Raw genomic sequence first — 15344 nt, 5'->3', positions numbered from 1 at the left:
GGAGCCCCATGAGCCTCCTGAGCCCCCCGAGGGCGGCTGGGGCTGGCTGGTGATGCTGGCGGCCATGTGGTGCAACGGGTCGGTGTTCGGCATCCAGAACGCTTGCGGGGTGCTCTTCGTGTCCATGCTGAAAACCTTCGGCTCCAAAGACGATGACAAGATGGTCTTTAAGACAGGTGAGGCGCGGCGCCCGCCAAGACCAGCCTGGGGGACCCGCATGGGGCCCCCGAGCGCATCCCGCGTGTGGGCTGTGTCTGCCTCCGAGTGTGCATGTCGGTGGGTCCTCGTGCCAGAGGGTGCGAGCGCGGAGGGGGGGTCTGTCGAGTTGCAGACAGAGCCTGCCGCTTCTGGGGCCTCGGGGTGCCTGTCTTTATGTGGAATCCAGCTGCAGAGCTGTGTGTTTGCAAGCAGGTTGCAGAACTTACTTGCCGAGATCGTCCTCCTTTCCCCTCGGCAGAGTAGACACTAACAGTTCACAGGATTCCTTCCTTTTAATGTTTGAAAACAAACAGAACCCCAGAACCTTCAACCCCACACATCGCCCTGTCATTTTTGTGGTCTCTTTCGTGACTATGCCAGTTGTGTAGTTCTTCATCTGCCTTCCTGGGCCGCAGAGGGGTGTGCGTATGTTGGCGGGGCGGGAGGTGGAGTTTGGAGGAATGAAAGAGATTTGTACGAAGGTCACTGGAGTTCCGAAGGGGGCCCTGCAAGAGTCAGGGTTCCGTACCTTCCCGCCCCCCGCCCACCCTTTTTTTGCCCTCTAGGCTAAATGTAGAAAACATGGGAGGCAGCCGGATTAGGGACTGGGATGAGGAAGGTGAGGGGTTGCTTCTTCCCTCTTCCTGTTGTGTTTTTTGACTTTTTTTTAACCATATAGTAAATTAGATACAAATGGTGCAGATTCAGCATTTTCTCCCTGTAGAGCATTATTATGACTTTTTGGCTGATTAGGCAAAAAACAAGTCTAAGACCTTCTGCATGACACTTTAACATAAATTATTTCACTTTATCCTGCAAGGTGAGCACGGTCAATCCCATTTAGATGAGAAAACTGTAGCTCAGTGAAAGTGTTCTGGTAGGTAGTAGAATGGCAATAAAACACATATCAACTGACTTCAAGGGCTAAGTGATTTCCATTACTGAGTCAACCTCCCTCCCCGACATTTGGGGCAACTTTACATGATTAATAGTCTGTTTTTTTTTTTAACCTTGATTTTCTGTTATTTTTAGAGCGAATATTCCTTAGGTCTTTAAGTATGCATATAAGAAATGGGCAAGACTGTAATAAATTCTAAGACAAAAGTAATGCTGGGTTATGTTGAGAGTTTTAAAACCATATATAAATACTATTATACTATTTGCATCATTCTGCAACTTACTTTTCTTCCATTCCGCATCATGTTTGTGACTTATCTACATAATACCTCAGTGTGAACTGATAACTCAAATTCTTTCCATTTTAACTTACATGGTTTGCATTGTTTGACTGTATTATACTCTATGCCTTCTCCCTTTGATAGGCATTTAGATTGTTTCCAAACTCATTCTAAACAATGCTGCAATGAATATTCCTGTGTACTGTCTCTTTATGCATGTGAATACGGTACCATATTTAACCTGGAATTTCTGTTCTTTAAATAGCTATTGAAACTGCTGTGGTATGCAGGTCAATGGGCTAGGTACAAAAAGTGTTAAAAATGTAGTAACATGTACTTAACCATTTAAGGGAGGTAATCATGGTAAAGTTTAGCAGGGGAGATATGCATATATAATAGTAAACAAAAGTAGTTTGGTGTCTTTTCTATGTGAGTATTGGGTGTCAGAGAGAAAAGCCCCCAAAAGAAGGCAGAATTGACAGAGTTAACATTTAAAGACTAGTTCCAACATTTACCATATTCCTGCCTGGGATTACAGATTTTTAATGCCGTCAAGACAACAGCAGTCGTTTGTTTATCATCATTTTTGCAAATTCAGTTAAGTAGATCCTTTGGTGTCTGTGAGTGTTTTTTTTTTTTTTTTTTTTTTTTGAGAGAGGGTGAGTAATTGCCAGAGAGAGACCATAGCTTTGCCAGGGATCAGAATTTTGCAGTGTCAAAGTCTCTACCTACTACTTGTCCCCAAAGTTCCAATTGGCTACAATATCCCAATACTGGGTAGCTGAAAGTGAGGGAAGGAACCTGGTTTTTCTTTTGCACTCTGTGAAACTTTGTGTTTTCCATTTTGATGAATATCTTCTTTTTATTCAGTTCAGTCTTTGACAATTCTTATAGTCTTGTTTGTGTATGCATGGGTATATATCATACAATCAGTTGTACAGGTATGCTAGTTAAATGTGTGAAGATCTTTGTGCTTCTCTGCCTGACTGCTGTATATCTACATCTGGTTGTGCCATTGCACAAGGGTGCCAAACTAAGTGGGGACTGAAAACCAGCCTGGGCTCTGGGTGCCCTTTGTCTGATTCCTACAGAAGGGCCCTCTGCACTTGTAATGGTCCCGTATAACACAGCATCTAGATTGAACAATGGCCATTACTTGGGTGCTAGGTAATACATATATGACTGATAGATGTTAAGGGCTGAGGAAGAAAACAGATTTAAACTTAGTGCTGAAAAAATGATTACAAGATAGTCTTTAAGCCAGTTATTGTTGAGATCTCTCTCTCTTCCCCTGTCCCCTACCCCTTTCTCTTTCCCTCAGTGCACAGACACACACAAAGGTGTTTCATAAAGTCCCTCATCTACCACAGGCACTATTTGAGAATATCTGCTTTGAAGTTTGATTGTTCACGCTTTTTCACTTTGATATTCGAATGCTGAGTCATCTGTGATCAAGCATATGCAAGCTTCAAATACATGCCAAGAAATATCTGGAATTTGTTTAAGCCTTTTATTTTTCAAAGTTTTGGTCTATTTCCTATTACCGTACTCATGATTGATAATGCTGGTGTTAGAGTACAGCTAGTTCTGTCTCCTTGTTTCCATTAGCTTCTTTACAGCAAGTGATTAGCCTAAGGATATACAGGGAGGTGGTGGTGGAATGGAATCTAGGTCTCCAAATGATGGTGCACATTTCTTCAGTACTTTCCTGTGGCTAAGCACTTTAAATGCGTTCCTATTTAAACCTTACTACAATTCTCTGATAGACTTTGTTAATATCTTCCTTTTCAGATTTGGGAACTCAGGCTTACAGAGTTTAAGTAAGAAGTGGAGCCAGAATTCAACCCCAGGCTTATCTGACTCTAAGAGCTAGGATTTTTATTTTAATTATTTATTTATTTAAAATACGGAATACTCCATGAATTTGCATGTCATCCTTGTGCAGGGGTCACGCTAATCTTCTCTGTGTCATTCCAATTTTAGTAAATTGTTGTTCAAAGTGCTGCTGAAGCAAGCACCAGGAGTTGGGTTTTAATCATTCAACATATTGCATTGACTAGATAACATTCTGCAAATACGATGTTCTTTATGTTGTTGATTAATTTAAGTGTTAGTGATTGGTGGAGTGCTCTATCACACGTTCTGGGATTAGAAAGAAGGGTCCTTGTTTCTTGGTCTTACTTTGTGGTGAATAAACAATTGCAAATTATTAATATCTTGAACTATGTTTCTGAAGTGTAGAGAGACTTCCATAGAGGAACAAGATACTTCCATATGCTGTTCAAGCAAAAGTCTGGGGTTTCCTTTGGAGAACCATTCTCTTTTAGATTGATCCACAGCAGGACAATGTTTCCAGGCAGAACTGAGGAGGAGCCTTTCTTAGGCTCACTTCTCTTCAGGGGTCTGTTAACTCTTCCCACGCAATGGATAATGTACCCAAAATTTCTCAGGAAAGGGCCTGAAGAAGTTCATTCACACTAAGTATAAGTGAGTTTACACATCTTACTGTTAATTCTCTTTCTACAGATGTTTACCAAGTTATCTAACACGCTCTGTTTTGGGCTCTGTCCTGGGCACTGGAGATAATGACTGAGAGAGGAAATGTCAGCTGTTTCCAAGTAGCTTAGGATCTGTTGTGGGATACAAATTAATAACAGACCAGAAGTAATAGAATATTTCCCTGAAGGATTTTCAATATAACAGGACTCAATTTTATTATAAAACGCTGAAATTCTAAGGTCATTTCAACAGGTGGTGGGGGTGGGGAAGGCATTTGATGCCGCTTTCTCTATGGTTATAAATCTCACTTGGTGAAATTAAGACTTTGGAAAGGGGAAGTAAGCCGACTCCAAGTTGGGCAGTACAACTATTGAAAAATGCTGACGGCATCACAGTCCCATTATGGTGCCCAGCAAGCTGCCGATGACATGGCACTCAGAGGAGTGTCTCACATCCTGCTGTGTCTGAGGGAGCAAGCTGAACTTGAGTTGTCTCTTTTTTTTTTTTTTTTGAGACAGACTCTCGCTCTGTTGCCCAGGCTGGGGTACAGTGGCGCCATCTCGGCTCACTGCAACCACAGTCTCCCGGATTCAAGCAATTCTTCTGCCTCAGCCTTCTGAGTAGCTGGGACTACAGGTGCGTGCCACCACACTTGGCTAATTTTTGTACTTTTAGTAGAGACGGGGTTTCACCACATCGGTCAGGCTGGTCTCAAACTCCTGACCTCGTCATCCGCCTGCCTTGGCCTCCCAAAGTGCTGGGATTACAGGCATGAGTTGTCTCTTTTTACTTGAATTTTTACCCGTTCACATGTGCATGCTTCTTGCCTAGGTAAGAGGAATCAAATGCTTTGGGGAAGAATAAAAGGAAATACAATTAAGTGGAACATTGTTTTTCCTTAGAAAGTGTAATTTTGGGCTGGGCGCAGTGGCTCACGTCTGTAATCCCAGCACTTTGGGAGGCTGAGGCAGATGGATCACCTGAGGTCAGGAGTTCGAGACCAGCCTGGCCAACATGGTGAAACCCCGTTTCTACTAAAAATACAAAAAATTGGCTGGGCATGGTGGCGGATGCCTGTAATCCCAGCTACTCAGGAGGCTGAGGCAGGAGAATCGCTTGAACCTGGGAGGCAGAGGTTGTAGTGAGCTGAGATGGCGCCACTGTACTGCAGCCTGGGCAACAAGAGCGAAACTCCGTCTCAAAAAAAAGAAAAGGAAAAAAGAAAATGCAGCTTTGTTTTAACTCTGTTAGATACTGGAAAACCCATGGAACTAATGAAGAGCCTAGGGTTTTTTGTTTGTTTGTTTTGTTTTGAGATTGTGCCATTTCACTCCTGCCTGGGTATCAGGAGAGAAACTCTGTCTCCAAAAAGTAAATAAATAAAAAAGTGTAAATCAAAACATCAACAATTCAGTGGTTTGAAAGTAGATTATCAAAAAGGTCCTGAAAGGGAGGCTTTCTGGCTGTAATCTTTAATGCAACTCTGCACTCCCTGTATGGAGACGGATTTCTTTTTAGGTAGTTACAATCGCAAAGTAGGATTTTCAGTAGCATTTAGGGATGAATGAATCTTGCGGCATCTCTCCCTGTATCTTGCTAGCCCCTCTGAAGCTTCAAGTCAGTTCGTGCTTCCTCAGAGGTTGTTCCCTCCCCACCATGTTTTCACATTTGCAGTTATACTGATATCCACATCGTACAGTTGTATATGACACCTAGATTATAGGAAATTTTGGCTATCGTTCAGAAGTTAACTGCTATGTTTTGCCTTTATGTTAAAGAGATATTGTTTTGTTTGGTAGGAAAAGCGGCCTGCATAGCTAGCCATTTCTGTATCTTAGAAAAGTTTTTAGTCACAGTGTTTTGTTGAGCTAGTTACAGTGAACAAATAATCTGGTTCATGGTCTTACACATCTTTCAATACAAGAAAAATACCTGATTGTGATTTACACTGGAAGAGAGGTAGAAAAGCTAAGAGAACTCACTTATGGCAATAAACCAATCTAAACTACCTGCTAAAATAAGTGAGAAGTTTATAAAAATGGTTCTAGAATTTTGGAATAATAGCGAGTATGATGTGGGCATTTCATACTTCATTTCCAGAATGTTTCTGGATTCAGTGCAAGACTGAATAGCGTATATAGTGAATTCTAATTAAATACAACAATGTGAGGTTCCTGTGGTGTTTTTTCATGGAATTTTATCAATAAAATTAACTGCTGAAGGAACCCAATTAGCCAAAATGAAAAGCATAACAAATTTTTTCAGGAGTGATTTTGAGGTGTCTTTTAGAATAAATTGTACTCTGCTCTTGATGTGATTTGCTACATCTTTTTGTCACAGTTCCTTGAGGCTCAGTCCCTGGCTATGTACTTGCTTCACTTTCCTACCTTCTTCCATCCACTGTCTTGGGGCTGTTATTTTCAAATCTCATCTCTGTGTTCAAGACCCTTATTTACTATTTCTGGACAGTTCCATTTGGGTACACAGGTACATCATACTAAACTAACGTGAACGTATTTTTCAGCCACTCCATACAACCTTTCCTTACTACCAAAAATGACAGCTCATTTGTCAGCATTCTTCTGAATCCATATTCCTCCTTCTCAATTCTCAGTACATGATACCTCTGGTTGTTTAACTCAGAAACCTGGAATGTATCTTAACTTCTTATTTCTCTTCCTTCCTTACCTGTTTTGTTAATCAGAGTTTTTTTGTGTTTACCTTCTTAATGCCTCATAAATCAGTTCCCCTTTTCTTTCACTGCTGTGTCTTAATTCATGCCTTCAATTACTTTTTATTTTATTTTTTGAGATAGGGTCTCACTGTGTTCCCCAGGCTGGAGTGCAGTGGTGTGATCATAGCTCACTGCAGCCTCACTTTTAGGCTCAAGCAGTCCTCCTATCTCAGCTTCTTGAGTAGCTGCAACACCAGGCACGTGCCACCATGCCTGGCTAATTAAAAACATTTTTTTTTTGTGGAGATAGCATCTTGCTATTTTGCTCAGGCTTGTCTTAAACTCCTGGCCTCAAGTGACCCTCCTGCCTCAGCCTCCCAAAGTATTGGGACTAACAGGCTTGAACTACTGTGCCTGGCCACCTTCATTACTGTTGGCCACAATTAGTCATAACCCCTTAACAGGATTGCTTGTCCTCAGTTGTACATCTGGGTGATTTTTCTAAAAGGCTGGACCATATGATTTTTCCGTTTAAATGCCCAGTGACACTCATTACTTTTAGGAAAACGTCAAACTCCCTACTCTGAAGGCCTGCAAGTTCTGGCCCTTGCCTGGCACTCTAGCCTTGCCCCTGCCTCTCTCCCTTATTGGTTTTTGTGTTCTAGCCAACCTGTAGGTGTTATACTGGCCCAAATTTGTCTTGCTGCTTTTTGCCTCTGTGCCTTTGTGTGTGCCACTCCTGTTTTCAGTGCGATAGTTGGTCCTTGTGAGATTTTGATGAAAGGGTTGGCCATTTTATTCTTTTGTCACAATCCTGGGACACAAATAGTTATTTTATGCAATTGTTACGTATTTGATGCTCTTGGAATATTGGGGGTAGCTACATTTTGGAGTTTTGAGAATGAATTCAAATAAGTTACAAATTATGTTTAAAGTGGTAGACAGAGAACCTGATTTCAACCTATTCTAATAAAGCAGTCCGTGAAAGCCATTTTAAAGATGATCTGTATTTGTTAAAGTGGCAATTTTTATATTCCCTGATATGGTTTGACTGTATTCCCACCTAAATCTCATCTTGAATTGTAGCTCCCATAATCTACACGTCATGGGAGGGAGGTAGTTACCCAGTGGGAGGTAATTGAATCATGGGGGCAGGTTTTCCCGTGCTGTTCTTGTGATGGTTAATAAGTCTCATGAGATCTGATGGTTTATAAAGGGCAGTTCCTCTGCACACTTTCTGTTGCCTGTTGCCATGTAAGACATACCTTTGCTCCTCTTTCACCTTCCACCATGATTGTGAGGCCTCCCTAGCCATGTGGAACTGAGTCCATTAAACCTCTTTTTCTTTATAAATTACCCAGCCTCAGATATTTCTTCATAACAGTATGAAAATGGAGTAATACATTCCGTTACCAGAAAGAAAAGGCTTTCATGTACATTATTTTTTAGAGTAGCCTTGTGGTGTGTCATTACCTCCATGTGTAGATAAGAAAGTTGCAACTTGCACAGTATTAGGATTGATATCAGTATTTACTTTCATTAAGTTGAACTTAAGAGCAGCTTTTTGGCTGGAAAAAGATTGTACTTATGTCAAAGTTGTCCTGAAAGTAAAATCCTACCCCTGTCCCCAACCAGAAACTATTTACTACATATTTACTTGCATGTTCTTTAGAATATTCTCTCAATAGTGTCTCCTACTTAAGTCATCAGAAATGCTGTGATGTCATTTTTGGAAAAGAATTCCAGAGTCATCACCACCTAGCTAGAAACTGGTCTTACATTCAAATTAAACAAGCAAACCTTAACAAAAACAAGCTAAACCCTAAACATAACTTGAACAGTCAGCTCACCACAGTTCTGAGCACCTGCCTTGCCTGGTGCCACCCACGCAGGGACTGTGGATGTTTTTATTGGCAGAGATTCAGAACAGGAGACTCCAGCACACCTGGGAACTGCGCAGACCCACCACATGAGAGAGATAGCCTATCAATGGCTGGAGGAATGGAGGAAAGCAGTGCTTTCAAACGTACATGCCAAATGTGTGTGATCATACCTCTTTGTTAATGTGCCTTCTTTAACAGCAAGTGTAACTCCTCACCTTGCATATAGGAACTAAAAAAAAGTCGACGAAGAAATGGCTTGCCTTATTCTCAAGGAAGAAGTCTTTTTTCATTTCACTAATTTTTAATCATGGGCATAAGTATGAAATACATATTAGAAATACTGTATATGGACCAAAGCAATGTTTCCTTTGTGGACCAAAGCAGTGTTTCTTTTTTCTTTCTTTTCTTTTTTTTTTTTAAGAGACAAGGTCTTGTTCTGTTGCTCAGTGATGTGCTGAGGCATTTGAAACCAGCTTGGGCAATATAGGGAGACCCCACCTCTACAAAAAAATTTTTAAAAATTAGCCAGGTATGGTGGTATGTGCTTGTAATCCTAGTTATTCAGGAGGCTGGGGCAGGAGTACAATTTTTTTTCTAGCCAAAAATCTGCTCTTAAGTTCAACTTAATGAAAGTAAATACTGATATCAATCCTAATACTGTGCAAGTTGCAACTTTCTTATTATACATGGAGGTAATGACATACCACAAGGCTACTCTAAAAAATAATGTACATGGAAGCCTTTTCTTTCTGGAGTGCAGTCAGTGATGTGATCATGGCTCACCATAACATCAACCTCTTAGGCTCAAGGAGTCCTCCTGCCCCAGCCTACTGAATAGCTGGGATTACAGGCATATACCACCACACCTGGCTAATTTTTAAAAATTGTTTTGTAGAGGCGGGCTCTCCCTATATTGCCCAAGCTGGTTTTGAACGCCTGAGCTCAAGTGATCCTCCAACCTCAGGCTCCCAAAGTGTTGGGAATACAGGCTTGAGCCATTGTGCCTGGCCCCAAAACAGTGTTTGTAACTCCCTTTGTCCCCTCTTGATAAACTAAAAATCTCGCGGTACTTCAGAATTATGTTGCACACATCCAAGTGTAGTTTGCCTTTCCTTGTGAGTGGCAGAAGACAGTGTCATACTCTGTATCCATCAGCCAAAATTTTGTCAAGCTTTACTTTTATTTTTAAAATTTTTATTTATTTATTTATTTTTTTTTGAGATGGAGTCTTGCTCTGTCGCCCAGGCTGTAGTGCAGTGGCGTGATCTTGACTCACTGTAAGCTCCGCTGCCTGGGTTCAAGCGATTTTTGTGCCCCAGCCTCTAGAGTAGCTGGGACTACAGGCGCGTGCCACCACACCTGGCTAATTTTTTTGTATTTTTAGTAGAGGTGGGCTTTCGCCATGTTGGTCAGGCTGATCTCGAACTCCTAACCTCAGGTGATCCACCTACCTCGGCCTCCCAAAGTGCTGGGATTACAGGCATGAGCCACCATGCCCGGTCAAGCTTTACTTTTAGTTATGTTATGGATATAATTAGAATTATTTTCTTGTTCTTTAAATACAGAATTATAATATTGAATGTGTGCTTTTAAAAAATTAGTAAATGTACCCCTCTAGAACTTCTGATCTATGCCTCTTAGTGAGTGAGGGGAGCTGTGCTGCTTTTCTCCTCCAGTGCCCCCACTTAAGAATTACTCACTAAGGAGTTTTAAATTCAATTAAAGGTATGCTTCAGATAGTTAAGTCTAAATGAAAGGTCAGTGATTCAATTAATGGATGAAAGTCCATTGTACCTAGGGAAAGGTGCATTGGTTTGCAGTTTAGCTAGTACCTAGTTTTTGCTAAAGAGTAAATTGCAGCTGGGCGGGGTGGCTCTTGCCTGTAATCCCAGCACTTTGAATACCCTAGATGGAGGCCGGGTGCTGTGGCTCATGCCTGTAATCTTAGCACTTTGGGAAGCTGAGGTGGGTGGATCACTTGAGGTCCGGAGTTAGAGACCAGCCTGACCAACATGGAGAAACCCTGTCTCTACTAAAAATACAAAATTAGCCGGGCGTGGTGGCGCATGCCTGTAATCTCAGCTACCTGGAAGCTGAGGCAGGAGAACTGCTTGAATCCGGGAGGTAGAGGTTGTGGTGAGCCAAGATCGTGCCGTTGCACTCCAAGCTGGGCAACAAGAGTGAAATTCCATCTCACAATAAAACAGAAAACCCTAGGTGGAGGGATAGCGTGAGTCCAGAAGTTCAAGAACAGCCTGGGCAACATGGTGAGACCCCGTCTCTACTTTTAATTAAAATAAAATTAACATTAAAAAGTGTAGTAAAACTTTTAAAAAGAGTAAATTGTATCAGCAGTGTTCTGCCTGTGTTCAGAAAGTCAAAATTTATATTCGTGTTGCATTTAGATTGGATGCAAGACCAATTGTGAGATGTGTTTTAATATTATAAAAATAGAAAACTGCCTATTCGTTAAATGGTGATATTTATTGACTTTTCTGTGTAGATAAGTATTAATGTCAAGTCAAGTAGGTTAGTCTGGAGACTGTTTTTATTAATAAAAACCTTTTCATCTTACTAATTATCCTTTTTATTAGTTTTGCCTTTATGTTGCAACTTCAAATGGCAGCATCTCAAAGGATTTACATTTGTCAATGGTTGTTTAAACAATGACATTCCACAAAGTTAATTGATGTTGTAGTGTGAATGGGGTAAGAAGTTGTCATTGTTGTCCTGTAGTAATGTAGCACTCAAACTTTGACAGGAGGACCCCTAACCATGTAGTTATTGACTGTAAGTACTCGTCCCCTAAAAGTAAGTTTTTTTTTAAATGATAAATACATGGAGTTTTAGTTGTAGGTGTTATGTTTTGTCTCCTTCTACTCAGAGAAAAATGTTACTTGTGGAATAGGCTCAAACTGAAAAAAGGACCTGATTTTTAATAAGATCAGATCCTTTGGCCGTATTTTGATGTTGGTTCAAAACAAAGATTTAATATCGGATGCACAATTGTTAAGAGCTCTGTAATGTAGTAGTAACACCTGAGCCTCAGCCAGTGACTACACATTTTTTGTTCATTTTTTACAGGGGCAGGGCAGGGGAGCTGGTGAGGCATAAAGAAGGGTCAGAGGAGATAATAGACTTATATTTGTATTTTTATGCATAATTATATAGGAAACATTAAATCTAGAGTTGATAAATAATTTGTATGAATGTATTTATTTATTTTTGAGACAGGGTCCTGCTCTGCTGTCCAGGCTGAAGCGTAGGGGTGTGAATACAGCTCACTGCAGCCTCGACCTGGGCTCAAGCGATTTTCTTGCCTCAGCCTCCTGAGTAGCTGGGACCACAGGCGTGTGCCACTATACCTGGCTAATTTTTGAAGTTTTTTTGTAGAGATGGGGTCTCACCATGTTGCCCAGGCTGGTCTTGAACTCCTGGGCTCAAGCAATCCTCCTGCCTTGGCCTCCCAGAGTGTTGGGATTATAGGTGTGAGCCACCATGTTCGGCTGATAAATAGTTTCTAATCTAAAAATCCTATTTTGTATGGAGAGGGGAGGACAAATACACTATTTTTGCCACATTTTGTTGCTGGCCAGAATCTCAGAGGGTTTTTACCTGCATTAAAAATGATTAAGGCAGCCAGGTGTGGTGGCTCAAGCCTGTAATCCCAGCACTTTGGGAGGCCAAGACGGGCGGATCACGAGGTCAGGAGATCAAGACCATCATGGTGAACACGGTGAAACCCCGTCTCTACTAAAAAATACAAAAAAAAAAAGATTAAGGCTGGGCGGAGTGACTCATGCCTATAATCCCATCACTTTGGGAGGCCGAGGTGGATGAATTGCTTGAGCCCAGAAGTTCTAGAGCAGCCTGGGCAACATGGTGAAACCCCATCTCTACGAAAAATACAAAAATTAGCTGGACATGGTGGCAGGCACCTGTGGTCCCAGCTACTCAAAAGGCTGAGGTGGGAGGATCACCTGAACCCTGGAGGTCAAGGCTGCATTGAGCCAAGATAGCTCCACTGCCTGCCAGCCTGGACAACAGAGCAAGACCCCATCTCAAAAAAAAAAAATTATTTTTTTTTCAGCATAGACAAAGCAGGGGAAAGAAAAGATTATGTTTCAAATGTCCATTTAAACTACTACATTTAAAGTAATACTTTCTAATGATTTAAACTCTAGATTAGTCTATTTACAGGTCACCTGGAAGATTCTTTATAAAACATGAGAGTTTATCACTTCTTTCAATACATGTGTGTCTGTAAATGATGCTCAATAGATCTGAAGCCTGAACTGCAGAAATGTTGTGCAATTATCTATAGATGTTTACTTGAATCTAAATAAAAATAAATTATAATACATTTGGTTTTATTGGTTTTGAATCTGTAATTATTTGGGGATTTGGATTTGCTTTATCTACAGTTGTCTTTTTTTTTTTTTTTGAGACGGAGTCTCGCGCTGTCGCCCAGGCTGGAGTGCAGTGGCCGGATCTCAGCTCACTGCAACCTCCGCCTCCTGGGTTCAAGCAATTCTCCTGCTTCAGCTTCCCAAGTAGCTAGGATTACAGGCATGCGCCACCACGCCCAGTTAATTTTGTCTTTTTAGTAGAGATGGGGTTTCACCATGTTTACCAGGATAGTCTGAATCTCTTGACCTCATGATCCACCTCAGCCTCCCAAAGTGCTGGGATTATAGGTGTGAGCCACCGTGCCTGGCCTACAGTTGTCTTTTTTTACTCACCCCCACAGATGAGGCATTATAAGGAGGTTAGCTTTCCTTAAAGAATATACTCTCCTTAAGCAGTTTTATCAACAAAGCCAGGGAATGTCAAACTTTAACACTTGTACTTAAATTTATAACTGATGCATGTATGCATATATACATACATACATACATGTATATGTTGTTATATATGTATAGATATCATCATTATAGATAGTCTATCAGTATAGTAATCGTTTATCTGCAACTCTTGGGGTTCTCTCTTGCGCGCTCTCTCTCTCTCTCTCTCTCTCTCTATATATATATATACACATATATATAATTTTTTTTTTTTTTTTGAGAAAAGATCTCATTCTGTCACCCAGGCTGGAATGCAGTGCTGGGATCATGGCTTACTGCAGCCTTGACCTCCTGGGCTCAGGTGATCCTCCCACCTCAGCCTCCCAAGTAGCTACGACTACAGGGGCATGCCACTACACATAGCTAAGTTTTGTACTTTTTGTGGAGGCAGGGTTTTGCCTTGTTGCCCAGGCTGGTCTTGAAATTCTGGGCTCAAGCAATCTGTCCACCTTGACCTCCTAAAGTGCTGGCATTATGGGCCTGAGCCACTGCACCCAGCCTAGATTTTTTTGAATTGTAAAAAAGTAACCTGCTCCCTACTGAAGTAAATAGAGTTAAAAAAAAGTAACCTGATACAGACACCTGTATTTTCTGACACCCCTGGAAGAGTCCCAGATACCCTATAATCAAATACATTTACATTTCTGCAGCAAAATACATGGATAAGTGAGTTAAATAGAGACCATTCACGTCAGTTCAGATAAAGTTTTGCTTCTAATTAAATGTTCATATTCTCTTACAAAAACTTTGGGTTTGGGTTTTCAGATTTGCAAATAAATAATTATGAATTATTATTTTTTTGAGACAGAGTCTTGCTGTGTTGCTCAGGCTGGAGTGCCATGGCACAATCACGGCTCACTGCAACCTCAACCTCGGGCTCAAGCCATCCTCCCACTTCAGCCTCCCAAGTAGCTGGGACTACAGGAATGTGCCACCATGTCCAGCTAATTTTTGTATTCTTAGTAGAGACGGAGTTTTGCCGTGTTGGCCAGGCTGGTCTGAAACTCCTGGCCTCAAATGATCCACCTGCCTTGGCCTTCCAAAGTGTTGAGATTATAGGCATTAGCCATTGGGCCTGGCAGAATTATACATTTATATGTAAATATTTGCTTTTGCTTTCTGTTTTTCAGTAAACATTTTTTAAGGTACATTTTTCTGTATCACTTAAGGCATCTGCTTAATTGTTTCAGTAAGTGTGATGTTCTACCATATTGGTCTACCCTAGGTTACTCAACCAGGCCTCCTTTGTTTCGTGAGTAGCAGGCAGTGTTATGCAACATATGTAGCATATCTGTATATGTCGTTGAACAAATTCTTTTTTTCCCCTCTCTTGGATTGCTTCCTTGGGTGTACGTCCAAAAGTGAGATTACTGGTTCAAAGGGTATGAACAACTTTATAACACCTGTTACACATTGCCAGATTATTCTTTAGAAAACTTGAATCAGTTTATTGTGCCACCAGTGATGTGCGGGCTTCCTGAAAACGCTACCAATGTTTGGTTTTAATTTTATTAGTATTTGCTAATTTGATAAGTACCAATGATATTTTTAAAAGTAATTTAAAAATCATATTTCAGTGCTTATAAGTCTGTGTATCCAGTTTCTGAGCCCTTCAGAAGCAGCAAATGACCTGGCAACTATATATAATATTTGCAAATACAAGAGGACATATACCAGTGAATATATTAGAGTAAAACTTCATTCCCATAGGTAATGAAGGAAAGCTTGAGATTATCTTAGGCTTTAGATTCTCACCTGACACATCTTGGCAGGTAGGTCATGTCCTTGTTTCCTCTGCTGTCTTAGCTCAGGTGTTGATCAAGGTCTGTCTTAGGGTGGGGGATAGGAATGGAAATAAACCATGTAGAGACTTGGGCATGAGGACTCTGTGATTCTTCTAGGTGGCATCTCATCCTTCAGAGGATCAAGTCTGCAAGAGTAGTCATATCTTAATCTCTTTCAGTGCTATCACCTTACATCAAGGTCTCAAGCTAATTCCATTGAAAATTTTTTATTAATTAATTTTGGGGTGTGTTTAAAATTTTTTTTGCATTTATTTGTTTATTTT

The 15344-nt window shown here is 41.0% G+C and overlaps 1 protein-coding gene across 1 annotated transcript in view; it reads left to right on the top strand.

Annotated features, from left to right (window-relative positions):
* The window catches only part of SLC16A10 (solute carrier family 16 (aromatic amino acid transporter), member 10), a 169134-nt gene that overhangs the window by 3996 nt on the left and 149794 nt on the right, over positions 1–15344 (top strand). Inside the window, exon 2 of the mRNA XM_011970650.1 lies at positions 5–176. Within this exon, the coding sequence (XP_011826040.1) occupies positions 5–176 (172 nt within the window). The remainder of the gene's footprint in view (positions 1–4; positions 177–15344) is intronic.

This window comes from Mandrillus leucophaeus, unplaced genomic scaffold, assembly GCF_000951045.1.
Source record: "Mandrillus leucophaeus isolate KB7577 unplaced genomic scaffold, Mleu.le_1.0 Scaffold96, whole genome shotgun sequence".
Taxonomy (NCBI): Eukaryota; Metazoa; Chordata; class Mammalia; order Primates; family Cercopithecidae; genus Mandrillus; species Mandrillus leucophaeus.
The sequence above is the reverse complement of the archived record's forward strand: the minus strand, read 5'-3'. Positions and strand labels throughout refer to the sequence as shown.